This window comes from Antechinus flavipes, chromosome 2 (genome assembly GCF_016432865.1).
Source record: "Antechinus flavipes isolate AdamAnt ecotype Samford, QLD, Australia chromosome 2, AdamAnt_v2, whole genome shotgun sequence".
Lineage (NCBI taxonomy): Eukaryota > Metazoa > Chordata > Mammalia > Dasyuromorphia > Dasyuridae > Antechinus > Antechinus flavipes.
The window spans coordinates 652,600,052-652,613,636 of NC_067399.1; the positions used below are offsets into that span (position 1 = coordinate 652,600,052).

Sequence of the window (13,585 nt, forward strand, 5' to 3'; positions counted from 1 at the left end):
GCAGATGGGCAGCAAAGGGCTATGCCCCAGTTTGGGGAAACACTTCCTTCCTAACTTGAATAATGAGCTGTATGAGGATCATATCCGGAGGCTTCACTTTCCACCATTAGAACATCTCTCCTCTCTGCTGTGGTTTCAATGGCTTTTAAGGACTTTTCACACATTTTCTAAGGCCTTTTGACTGAGTAGGTGAATGAGTGGCCTAGGGACTAAGCTGTGTTCTCAGCTGGCTAAGGTAGCAGAACTAAACTAGGACGAAGTACATTATAAAGTATCATTAATATCCATGGGATAAATATAAGGTATTTCTTATGGGAAGGAAGACCCTTGAGGGCTTCATGAAGGAAAGGCTGCATACAAAAGACAAGTCTAAGTTGTGTCTTAAAGGAAGAAAGGGCCTAAGATGGAGGTAATAAGTGACCACACTGCAAACATGGCAGACAGTTAGTGCAAAGGCATCATGGAGATGATGATAGATATAAACGAGATGAGCCTTGTTTTTTGCTGAGACAATTGGGGTTAAGTGACTTGCCCAGGGTCACAGAGCTAGGAAGCGTTAAGTGACAGAGGCTGGATTTGAACTCAGGTCCTCCTGACTTCAGGGCTAGGGCTCTATCCACTGGGCCACCTAGCTGTCCCCGGAGATGAGCACTGTGAAGGAGAGTAAGAAGGCCAGTTTGGCCAGGCTGCATGATGCAGGTTGGGGAGAATGTCCAGCAAAGCTGGAAAAGGCCAGATTAGGGCCAGGCTGGGTAGGGCTTCACAAGCTAAATGGAGACGTGTCTATTTATCCTGGAGGCCTCAGGAAGGCCTCCTAGAGTTGACCAGGTAATCAATCCCTTGTTTACAAATACTCTTAAGAAAAATCACATCAATTGCAATGCTTAGGATGGAATGGAGAAAGAACTGAACCTGGAGGAATCATCAGAAACTGCTGGTTTTATCTTGGCAAGTGTGACAAAGGCTTACACTAAGCTGATGGCTCTGTGAGGGGTGGAAAGGGGCAAGTCTACTCCAATCATTGAGCCTTGGAGAACCCAAGGCAAACTCTGACCTCCTGCTCAATCCACAATCTACTTTCAGCATTTCTTCTCTACCTGTGATGGGGTTCAGAGACAAGCAGCTTTATATCAAAGGCATTAGTACTTTCCTGATGTTCTTTCGTGCAGCATTCTGATTATGGGATGACTTAATAAAGATGCTCTTTAATTCTTATACTAAATGTGGTAGCAGTCTAAAAATATTATTTTATCCTGGAATAATGGAGCTTATATAACTACCATATCATTCCATGTACAACATAGTGCAACAACTAGGAGCTAAAGAAGTGATTAAAATTATACAATGAAATCTCAAAAATCATAGAGTTTATATATAAATTACTTTCTCTTTCTTGCTTTCGCAGCTAAAAGAGGTTTTTCTAAGGATTTGATCAAATTGTAGTTGGGTTTCTTTACAGAGTCACTCGAAGGGAACCTGGAATAATGGCTGTCACCTGCATTTTTAAGTGTCACCCAGCTCCAGCTCATTCATCTTCTAGGAGAGGTGCCTTGTTTTTTGTCTGTCTTTTAAACTTACATGATTATTTTTACCCTTTGGAACTGTCTACAATGTAAAGCACTGAGAGCTATGATCCTGAAAGATCTTTCCTATGTCTACTTTCCTAGACATTTCCTATGTCTACTTGTAAGTGGGATTAAAATGAATCTAAGAATAATGTTTTTAAAAAACCTTTTTTTCCCCTCATAGCACTTTACAGTCTACAAAGGACTTAGCTAATAACCCTCTGGAATAAATCATTCAAATATTATGATCAATTCCATTTATAAAGGCTGAGAAACTAAGGCTTGGAAAGTTTAAGTGATTTGCTTAAAGTTTTTGAGGTATCAGAGCAAGGACTCAAATACTTTTTTTTTTTGCTTTTAGTTACATTACTTTCTATTATTTTACAGACTTTTTTTTTTAAAAAAAGAAATGCTTTGCAGCTGCCTTACTTAATTGGTCTAAAAGATCTGCAGCACTCAAATTGCATATACAAACATTGAGAAGGCAATACAATGAAGCATGCTTAGAATTAAATCACACAAACATCAAAACTGTAATACCTACTTATATTAGACCATTACTATCCATGGAATGTCATTATTTAATAAGGAGATGTCTTTATGATGCAGAAAAAAGTGCAAACTGTTAATACAGAAAAGTAAACTTTGCATTCATGGCCATAGAAAGGATGATTATTTAAAAAGAAACACCATTACATCTGTATCATTGTAGGTAGCAAGTTGTATTACAAATTTCTTATTAAGTTTATATTTTCTGTCTATGGGTATATCTAAATCAAAAATTAGATACACTTAAAAACAAACACACAGAAGAAAAACTTCTATAAACAGCTGGCCTGCAAATATGTCCTTTCACTTCTCCAGAAAGCCACAATTTAAATGAAGGAATTCAAGTTTTTCATTAGTGGTATTAATTTTAGAACAGTTTTCTTCTCATGACACTGAATGCTTTTAGTTGGTAGAAGTAAGTCAAGGTGAGGAAGAAGGCTTCCAGGTGACAGTTTCACCATAGTTCCAAGTAATAAATAAGAGAACACCTTCAATCATTTCAACAGCATTCAAGTTTGTCAGTCATATTCTTTCTAAGTTTCCAAGTAGTCCAGAAGCTTAAGTATTGTGTACACATCTTAGATTATGTTTACAAAAATCAAAACAAAACAAAACTAGTCTTAAGCTTTGCCAAAATTATATGGCTCCAATGAGACAACATTAAAGGGCCAAAATCTTTTACCACAAAAACTGCTTTTGTCTACAACTGGTAACTGTTTGGTTCCTTTCCTTCCTCAGTCCTACTCCATGAAGTACCCACTGCCACAAGTACATGAGAAATTCAAAAGAGATGACAGAAGGAAACCTGTGCTGAGGGGACACCTGCCAAGCAGCTCTTGCGGAGGCACAGAATGAATGGGCAGATTACTGAGACATGGTGGAAGTTCATTCCGTTGTGTTGTTGCTCAAGTTCCTATCAACTTTAATTCCTGTGATTTTTGCTAATAAGATATAATGCATAATTACAAACTAAGGTCTATCAGCCATTTCCTGCTAAGGCAAGACAACAGTGGAAATCACCTGAACAAATTAGAACTTTCTGGATCTGATTTGAGCCTGATTAAATAGCAGTCAATGTCAACTAGACTACCATGACACTCAGGATTACATATTTTTTGAAAGCACCATAACTTAGTTACCGTTTCTTCTACTCAAATAATTCTTTCTTAATCATACAAAACACACACGTTTTGGTGAGAACAAAATAATTTAAAATGTATTCTAAAGATTATTGAGTTCAATTAGATAAATTCTAATACACAAAATGCTACAGAAAATTAAGCTTCTGCAAAGATATCTGGCAAAAACAAAAGGGGTGGGGGAAAAAAGGGAAAGAATAAGCTGATTTATTTCCCTCTGACTTCCTGGTAAAGAATGCCCAAACCATCCCTCTGCTCACTGTCCCTCCCATGATCACCTGAGAAGAGGCACCCAAAGCCAGGGTGGAGGAAGACTCTCTAGAGAGCTAGAGGTGAGGGAGGGGGTTGAGCTCCTGCTCATCTTGTCTCAGATCCCCATCTTGGCTCTGCTACTCTCACTGCTCTTTCTACTACAATGTTATTGTTGGTCCTTCATTCTCAAAGAGGACCATGACATCAGGGAGCCCTGATGCCCTGACAAGCGAGTGGATTGGACTGAAGCGAGGGAGGGCCTGGACAAGGTCACTGGCTTCACTTTACCCTCCAGAGCCCCTGTCCAGGGAGGGATCAGGATGACTGGAGATGGCCCTGGAAGCAGTGGAAGATCTAAGGCTCTTCTCAGAAACAGATTGAGAACTGTTATTTTTAGTAGAATCATTTTCTTTATGAAATGGAAAACAATCTGACTTCTTAACTAAATTGTTATTTACCAATAAAACTTGTGCCTCTGATCGCCATATGAAGGTCTATATTTCCCTCTTCCTTGAGACACCAAGAAAACCTGCCTAGACTTGATATGGAAAGAAAAGTGACACTGACTTACTCTCCAGGGAAATGATTCATTAAAAGTCACGATCAATATAAAGCACAGAGCCTATGATCACAAAGCACTGAATAACAAGTCCAAATGCATAACTGTCACACTTTAAGTATTTACTCAAGTTTCTTGAAACACTTACTTTGCTTTATAAGGTGAGTCAGAGCCAGCGTTTTTTGCTTCCATTAAGCTCTCATACTCCTTTGCCCTAGGAAAAAACAGGGATCTGTCATGAGAAGTTGTATGCAACAAGGCTACTGTCATATACCAATTTGATTCTTTAAGCCTTAATCCCATTGGCACGGATTTTTTTTTAAACACATAAAATCACTATTTTAAAAATGGTACAAAGTGATCATTCTGCTCTTCACAAACCATCGGGAAATCATTTTGTACATGGTCCATTTTCAGGATGGTTTAGCGAGAGAGTATAGTGTGGTTTCAAACAAAAACTCAATGAATTAAGAGAAAGAAGTCTCGGGTTCTAATATAGCCAAGTCTATCCCTTATTATTAACTCCCTAATCCTGGGCAAGTCCATAAACCTTCATATGCAAAAATGTGATAAACACCTTTTCCTGATATCAGAATGAGAAATTGTTAAGAATGATACTAATATAGAGTCACATTTTCCCCATATTTTACCACACAAAGTTAGAACATCTTTTAGAAATTTTGCTATTAAATGTACAAGCATGTTAAAAGTCTACAAGATACCTCAGGCATCTTCTGAGGCACAATATGCAAATATATACAATATAGATATATAGACAGACAGACAAATACATATATACATACATGCCCTCCCCATCCCTAAGAAGAGTCACTGAACTTTAGGGGGGAATTTTTTTTTTAAATTAAAAGGGCAAAGCAGCAGCAACTTGTTCAGACACTTTCTACTATTTTTGTTTACACTGGCTACATGCCAAAGTCTTGAAGAATTTGAGACAATATCCTTAGCTACTGCTCAACTTGGCTCCAGCTTGCCTGGACCAGCAGGTGAAAGGCATCATCAGTCCATCAACTGATGACAGGAGCCACTGCAGCAATCCATTAACAGGGCCTTCATTTGTCAAGCTATCTTCCTGGCGAATAAGGGAAAGATGGATGCTGAAAACTGAAAATCTCCCTTCTCACTATGAGGACTTCCAGACAGCTACAGAAGGAGTGTACACAAGCAATATAATTTTTTAAAATGAAGAGCAATAAAATAACATACTAATCAGTAAGTAACCCATAAAAACATGTAATAGTGCACATTAATTATGGGACAGAGAGAAGTAGTTTTGATTTGTAGCATGAAAAAGTTAAATAGTGAAGTAAAACTGCAACTTTATACAACAAAGTAAAAATAAAGCAGCATAAGGATTTTTAATACAGTAACACAGCAAGACTATATATAATTTAATAAATCTCTGAAGAATGAAAACAATGCAATTCAGTTCCATAAGCTTTCATTAAGCTTGTTGAGTCTGCTATGATGCAGGGAATATTCTGGGTATAGAAGATAAAAAGGCAAAAAAGAAAAGCAGTTCCTCCCAGATGGGGTTTTGGAGCTTAGTATTTACAATGCTGAACTCGAGAATAAAGAAGACCTGAGTTTAAATCCCATCTCAGACACTAGCTGTGAAACTCTAGAAAAAAATCTCTTTCAGCCTCAATTTCCTCAACTATAAAATGAGGACAATAATAGCACCCATCTCCTAGTGTTATGAGGATCAAATGAGGCAATACACATAAAGCCCATATTCAAAGTGCAGGGGTCCTCACACTACAGCCCGTGGGCCAGATGCAGCAGCTGAGGACGTTTATCCCCCTCACCCAGGGCTAAGAAGTTTCTTTATTTAATGGCCCACAAAACAAAGTTTTTGTTTTTACTATAGTCCAGCCCTCCAACAGTCTGAGGGACAGTGAACTGGCCCCCTATTTAAAAAGTTTGAGGACCCCTCTAGTAACCAGAGAAATGTTAGCTATTATAATTCTGAATCGCTGTTTCAATACATATACAGATAAATTTAAAATGTAAAGATTATTGGTCTAGGTGGGATGAAAGTAGTGTGGGAGTTAGTTGTGGAAATCAGAAAAGACTTCTTGGAAGAGGTAGCACTAAAGCTGAGAAGGAGATAAGAGCTGGGGGCTTTAAGTGCAGGCGGAAATGAGCACCATGGACAGAGACTGGCTAGAGTCCATCAGAAATGCACTGGGGAGGAAGGTGGGATCAGCAGAAGATCAGGTTTGGGGGAAGGCAGAAGTCTGCAAAGACCAAACAAAGGAGTACGTATTTTCTTCCAGAGGCAATAGGGAGCCTGAGCCAGAGTAAACACTATGCTTTATGACACTGACTCTGGCATATGTGGGAACGCTGGTCATTTATAATAAATTATGACATTCAAGTGCCAAATGACAGAGGAACTGTGTGATGCTCTTGCATCACATATTCCTTAGATCTGTCCTGCCCTGGGCCAGGTTTTCCCCCACGTTCTTGGGTCTGATATACAATGATTCAGCATTGTCCCCTTTCCATAAATGAGAAAGCTTCTTCAAAGAATGATAAAGGATTGCTAGAATTTTACATAAATTATCATTATAGGTCCTGGGCAATCCTATTATCATCCTTCTTTGCAAAGGAGAAAATCAACTAGCTTAGGGCCACACAATTAGGATCCCAGTAAGATCCTAAACTGGGTCTCCTGACTCCAAGTCCAAAGCTCTCTCCATTCTCTAACCCTCTCAGTTGTTCAGTAAGGCAGCTAGAAAGGCTAACCCTAATCCTAACCCTAAATACTTCCCAACTGTAACCCAACAAAGGTTTAGCTATGGAACCAGTGGGAGGCAGGCATGGGGATGGGACACCAAAGGGACCTGAAGAGCTTGAATCTCAGCTTGGCTGCTTATGCACATCTGGGGACCAGAGGTGCTTCCTCTTTAAATCATTTTCCTCACTTGTGAAGTGAGGAAGAGCTGGATTTTAGGACTTTGCCACAACATTAAAATGTCTCTCTGAACTTAAAGATAAGATAGGTTGTTAATAGTTAAGGGAACGTAGTCTTTGAAGTGGTTAAGTTTTAAATTTAAATAGATATTTAATGCCAACTTTGTTGGTATTATCAGATTGGATTTAGTCATTTAAAATCACAATTTAAATACAAATCAGCTGTGAAATTAAAAAAAAAAAGATACCTGAATCAAATAGAATTAGAGACACGAAACTACTATCATCTTCTTTCTATAAATAACTTTTGTGTTCTACTTAATGTAAGGCTAAATGTGTGTGCATATTTGTGAAAGTTTTTAGTAATAGTACAGGGATATAAGCTACTTAAGTCAGCATACTTAATAATATAATTGCATTACTAGATCTCTTGGGAATTACCAGCACATCTTTTTTTTTAAAGGATTTTCAAAATGGACAGCTGCTTGATTTAAACTAAGTCCATCCTGACATTTGCTATAGAAAATAAGGTAGTCTCACCATTTATTATAATGTCATAAGATCTCACTGTTTGTCAAAGACATATTCCAGGATAGTACAAAAAGTAAATGAAAACTGTAAGAGAAGTTAGGAAGGAAAAATACAAAAATCTGTATCATTCATAGCAGAAATAATAAAAAAGAAAATACGGTCTCACCATTTATTATGTCATAAGGTCTCACTGTTTTTCAAAGCTTTTGCTCTAAAACTTTGTCTACATGCACAAGCACATATGCATACAAACAACAAAATAACTTACAGAAACACTTTCTCTGACAGCGGAAAAAGTGAAAATTAAGCCAGCATCCCTCAAGTAGGAAACATCTAAAAGGAGGATGGAGCATGGGAACAATGAACTATTACTGCACGAAAGGAATGAGGAATGAGAGGAATTCATCACAACACAGAAGGCACTTACAGATGCAAAGAGAAGAAAGAATCCTGAAAACAATATGGGCAATGGCAATGTAAATAGAGTAAACAAAAAAAAATTTAAACTGAACTTCAGTCAGCTTAGACCAGGAGAAAAAAAATGACAATATTTCATTTTCCTTTCAAGAAAGAGATAGAAAACCACAGTTGTATAATTGTCAGTTTTGCTTATAGTTTTTTGTTTTTTTTTAATCTTTGAGACAAGGAAGTCCTATTGGGAGGAAGAGGAACAGGCACTCTATAAATGAATGTGATGTAAAAAAGAGGCACTAATGAAATACTCAAGAAAATGTTTTTAATTGTTTTTGGAGCAATTTTTTTCTCCCATACACACACACACACACACACACACACACACACATACATACACACACACACACACACACACACACACACGGTTTATAATCTAGGATCTGAGTAAAATCTGAATAAGAATAAAAATAAGGCCTCAATAAGGATATGGTTTATTTTAATGTCAAAGGATTCTTCACACACGTTCTGTTATGTAGTGGGCTAATATAGTAGGCTCTAGATTTAGAAGATATGAATTACAGTTAAAAATGATGAATAACAAAACAAAAGGTTTTCTGCAAGAATAATAACACCTAGGAACCTCAGAGATTACTTAGCTCAATCTCATTTCATATGTATGGAAAACTGAGGTCCAGAGAGAGGTTTTATTGAACTGCAAACTCATCTGATATCCCTTTTTGAGAACCATTTTGGCCCTAGTGCTTTCTAATAGTGAAAATTTGGCCAACTTTGCCACTGACCCTTTCCATTTTCTAGAATCAATTCTTCAAACAACAATAAGCAGCAACAAATTCACTCCCAATTCATCTATACCAATGGTTCTCAAACGTTTTTTGTCCCTAGCACGGTATTCTCTATTCTCTGCCAATAAGGAACAGCTCTTTTAGAGTAGGAATCTGAGAACTAACTGGCAAGCTGGAGTTTTTATAGTTCAATGGGACAAAAATTCCCTTAGCTCTGATTTGTGATTTGTGACTGGGATATTTGAGCTAAAAGACAGATCAGAATTATGCTGGATTGTCCTTAAAAGAAGCTAGACAATTTGTAAAAGAAAATGGGAGGGAGAGCTAAAAAGCTGCAGTTAATAGGGACAGCTTCTTCCTTTTCACTCAGGACAGAAAAAATTAGTGGCAGGAGGGCAAGCAGACAGAGAAAGAGGGCCTAAGCTGCAGCAGAAAAAAAGGCAAGATGGCAGAGTTATCAGGTGTTCAAGGTATCCTGAGCAAAGGCTGAAGGGACAGTACCTCTTTAAGGAGAGAAGGAATATCAAAGAAAAAGTCTGTTCTCTCTGTCTGTAGCTGCAGATCACTAGGCCTGATCCCTTGACCCACCCCAACAGTCCTGGGGAAGCTGATCTGGGAACTTTCTCCAAGGATGTTGATTGATTTATATATAATGAAGAGTCTTTGAAAACTGTCCCAAACACCAAGAGGTTAAGTGACTTACCTAGTGTCACAGAGTCAACATATAGGAGAAGGGAGTCTGGAACCCAGATTCTGACTCTAAAGCTGAACCTCTATCTGTTCCATTTGCACAGACACTCTTGTAATATATGTAAAATATTATACACAACATTATAAGATATATTATTTTCCAGGGAGTTCAGGATTTCTGAAAAAATTGCCAATCAATGGACAGATTACTCCTACCCATAGCCAGTCAATGGACAGACTAAACTCACTCTATGGTGGATCTCAGGATTGTTATCAGACATTAGGGAAATATAAAAATAGCTTAGACCACAGAAAGACAGATTTTGGTGAGAGTAAAGAGGAATTCAAAGACTTTGAATGAGATTAGCTGGCTAATAGAAATACGTCCTTCAGATCTTTTGATAACTGCCAACTGTGAGATACTCAATGCTCAAGCACATAGGACTAGAAGTCAAGAACTAGATCCTGAGATTTTTCAATAAATAGCTGTGTGACCCTGGAGAAATATCATAATCTCTTTGGACCTTAAGTTCACCATCTAATGTAAAATGACACTATCAAACTAGAACATCATTGAGACCCTTTTGGGTCAAACAGCCTGAAATTCTAAGGTTTTAAGCCGTAGTAATTAAGAGGTCCTGCAATCTGGCATCCTTATTTTACCAATGAACAAACTTGGGTTTTAAATAGAGAAATGACATGTTTTACATCACACAAGCAGTTAAAGAGCTGAGCAAGGATTCACTCCATGAACCTCGGACTTCAAATCCCAAATCATTTCACTAGTCCATGTGACTACAATAAGAAAGAAATTTGGAGTTCAGTCTGAGCATCCGCACAAAATGGTGGATGAGAAGACAGGAAACATAACACTTTGTTAGGCAAAGAAATTCTTTAGATCTAAACTGTCTCTCATCTTGATGAACATTTTCATTGAGATTAAATGTCCTTTGATTTGTTCTATATTCAACAAGCCACTTTTGGTCATTTGGTTGTGTGAACCTCAAGTGGGTCTGGAAAATAAACTGGTCGTGGCATCCTGAATCATAAGGAAATCACTTGTGGTGTAATAAGCATTAATCAGTATTCTAGAACTAGAATTTGAACAAATAAAACCATGTTTCTAAATTGTCAGACTGATCTAGTGCAGGAGTGCAGCATTAACAACATACATAGCCTGTTCTTTTACCTGTTTTGTTGTAATGTTATTGTTTTGGTTTCCTCTCCCTGACTTTGCCACTTCTAGCAACCTGGCTTTTAATATCATCAATTCACTTAAATTGCTCTCTCTAAAGTTATCAATCATCCCAATTACTGCAGTGGATATCACACTGGGCCTGGAATCAGGAAAACCCAAGTTCAAATCCTGCTCAGTCATTTCCTAATTGGACAAGTCACTCGACTTCTATTTGTCTCAGTTTTTCCAACTGTCTAATGGGCATAATACTAGCACTTAGCTCCCCAACGTGGGGCGCCAAAATATATTATTATTCTCTAAAACATAATGTTCTCTGGGAGCAGGTTTCTTGGGGGGCTTCTGGAGGCAGCCTTAGTTTCAGTTCAGCAATGACCCCAATGCAGCCAGGAGTTAAATTCCAAATCCTTTATTGTCCCCTTCACTTGGGGCTCGGCTAGTTTTTCTTTTTCTTAGAGGCCTTCTGCAGTCCTGATTCCAAGAGCTTAAGCTGCCTTCTCTGGCTTCTGAATCTGCTCGACTGAATCCTGGCTAAGGCTCTGAGAGCTTCTAGTGCACTTGTCCTTTCTGGCCCTGAAAGCTCCTCCTTATATGCCCCACACTGAGTATACACCAATCATTACACCACTAGGAAACCATTATTTGTTGAAGGATTAAATCAATGCTAAACTAGATTTAACCACTGTCTCCTCAATTCCACTTACTTCGGATCTTGTTTCAGGTTCTGGCCCATAACACTTTTTCAGAAGACTAGTTCCCTCACCCCTGTCAAGAAAGAGGGTTAGTTGGCCCTCTTGAGGAGGCCATGCTGGCTGTTGGTGATCCTCCTTTTTCTTTCAAATATTTGCCAACCATCCCTTTAATGATTCATTCTAGAATTTTCCCATAAGTGATATCAGGCATACAGATTTATAGTTGGAACACTGTTCTTTTCCTTTTTTGAAAATTAGGACGTTTTCTCCTCTTATCTCGTGACACCATGATCTACTATGTGATCTTCCATAATCTTTCAAACTCCACTGAGAAGGGCTCAGCAATTACACTGGCCACTTATTTAGGAGCCAAGGATGTCAACTTTTCAACTTAGTATTTCCTTACTTATCAAGATCATCAATTCCCTGCCAACATAAAAGTCATTTTCCTTCACAAAGAAAACAAAATTAAGAAGTCAGCAGTGATGCCCTTCCCTGTTGTCAGCAATGACTGTCCCACCCACCCAGTTCTAAGGTCCCATCCCTTCTTCCCTCTTTCTCCCAATGGGAGCAAATCACCCCTTTTGTGTGTTCTTTCACTTCGCTCATCAGCCTATGCTCAGAGTGAGCTTCAGCGTTCCTGAGACTATTTTATGTATGATGTCCCTGTTCCCTGGCCTAGCTTCTATCTTCTGTCCATTCCTTCTTAAATATAAACTGTCCATGCATCTACTTCTGTTTCCTAAGACATTCAGTCTGTCATCCTTGCTGGAAGGCTTCTATCTTTGTGTCTTCAGAACTTCATTTGTAAGTATCTCCAGTGCTGAGCAGGCAGACTCCCCTAAAGCACATCTAACCTGCATCTACACTTGTTGAAATACCATTCATTTTCTTCTGTCAAAAGCTCGAGGATAGAGAAGTTGCTTTCTTCCAAGGTTTCCATTTCCAGCCCTTAAATGATCATTAAAACATGTCTAGAAGTTCTCAGGGGCTCCACTTCTAGAAGATAGAGAGTTCCAGCAGCGTTCTGGTGACAGAAGTCCTTGGTCACTACTATGTATCGTGCCTCCTCCTCCTCTGATTCCTCTTCATGTGAAGGCAGTCTGTAATATACTTCAGTAACTGAATCATTTTTGTTTCTCCCTCTTTATCATCCAAATATTCTGCTCCCCTTTTGGGTCCCTAGATTGCTCAAATGACTATCCTTTTAAATTCATATGTTGCCTACTCCTCCTTTTCCCTATTGCCTTTTTCTTGAATAAGGTAGGCCCATCCAGAGTGACAGTCCAGCCATGGATTTCCAGCCTATCAATTCTCAGTAATAGCTATGACTTTAAATTTGCACCTTGGGTCAGGACACCCAGTTTTTCTTTTTAAATTTCAAAATGTTATCATTTGGGTATGTTGGTTTTTATGAAAGGTTTATCCTTTCTTGGATTTTCTCTCCTATACTTTCCTAGATTCTGTAGCTGCTATTCTTCTCTCCTCTCCATAACTATCATCTATGATAGCTTGAGAGCTTTGAGGACACACACACACACACACACACACACACACACACACACACACACACACACGGATACATCAGCAGTTTTATCCTTTTTAGTTTAAAGGCTTTTTAATTAGATTTGCAAGACGCCTGGCAGCTACATTCATACCAGTCTTTGTTGGGTGTACCATATCTCAGACTAAGAATTTGTCAACTTTCTATATTGTAATCCAGGATCCAGAAATCCAAATTCCATTCTTAGAGACCACCACTGTAGTCAGCTGTTCAATTTTTAAATTAAATTATCTCTTTTATATTCTTTGCCTTCAATAACCAACAGTGAAGAAAACATAACCTATATCTCGATAATCATCATTTTCTTGCCCAACATTGAATAATCATTGGACACAAATTTTTAGTTCCTTTTAGTAATGTCATTTGTGCCCCCAAAGAATCTCACCAAAAGTGGATAATAATCATCCCAACAGATGAGTCTTGGCAGTTTTTCCATTATACATCCCAGAAAAATAACAAACCTCTGTATAACTGTTAGTAGGTTTACAGAGAGCAGACTTAGTCTTAAGAGACCGGATATCACCAAATATTCTGACTCTTCTCTTCTTCCTTTGCCCCTTAATGGCTAATTCCTCTCGGGCAGTACTAGATTACTCTTGGAAGACAAGGAGTGTCTTCATTCTCATCGCACCCAGATCTCTCTTTAGGAATAGCCCCAAAGATTTTATTTTTTCTGCTCTACTAGTATAGCTGTC

At 38.3% G+C, this 13,585-nt stretch overlaps 1 protein-coding gene across 1 annotated transcript in view; it reads right to left on the reverse strand.

The window, feature by feature from the left end:
* SCAPER (S-phase cyclin A associated protein in the ER) overlaps positions 1-13,585 on the reverse strand; it is a 362,563-nt gene that overhangs the window by 197,669 nt on the left and 151,309 nt on the right. The window contains exon 22 of the mRNA XM_051982442.1: positions 4,213-4,278. Coding sequence (XP_051838402.1) covers positions 4,213-4,278 — 66 coding nt within the window. The remainder of the gene's footprint in view (positions 1-4,212; positions 4,279-13,585) is intronic.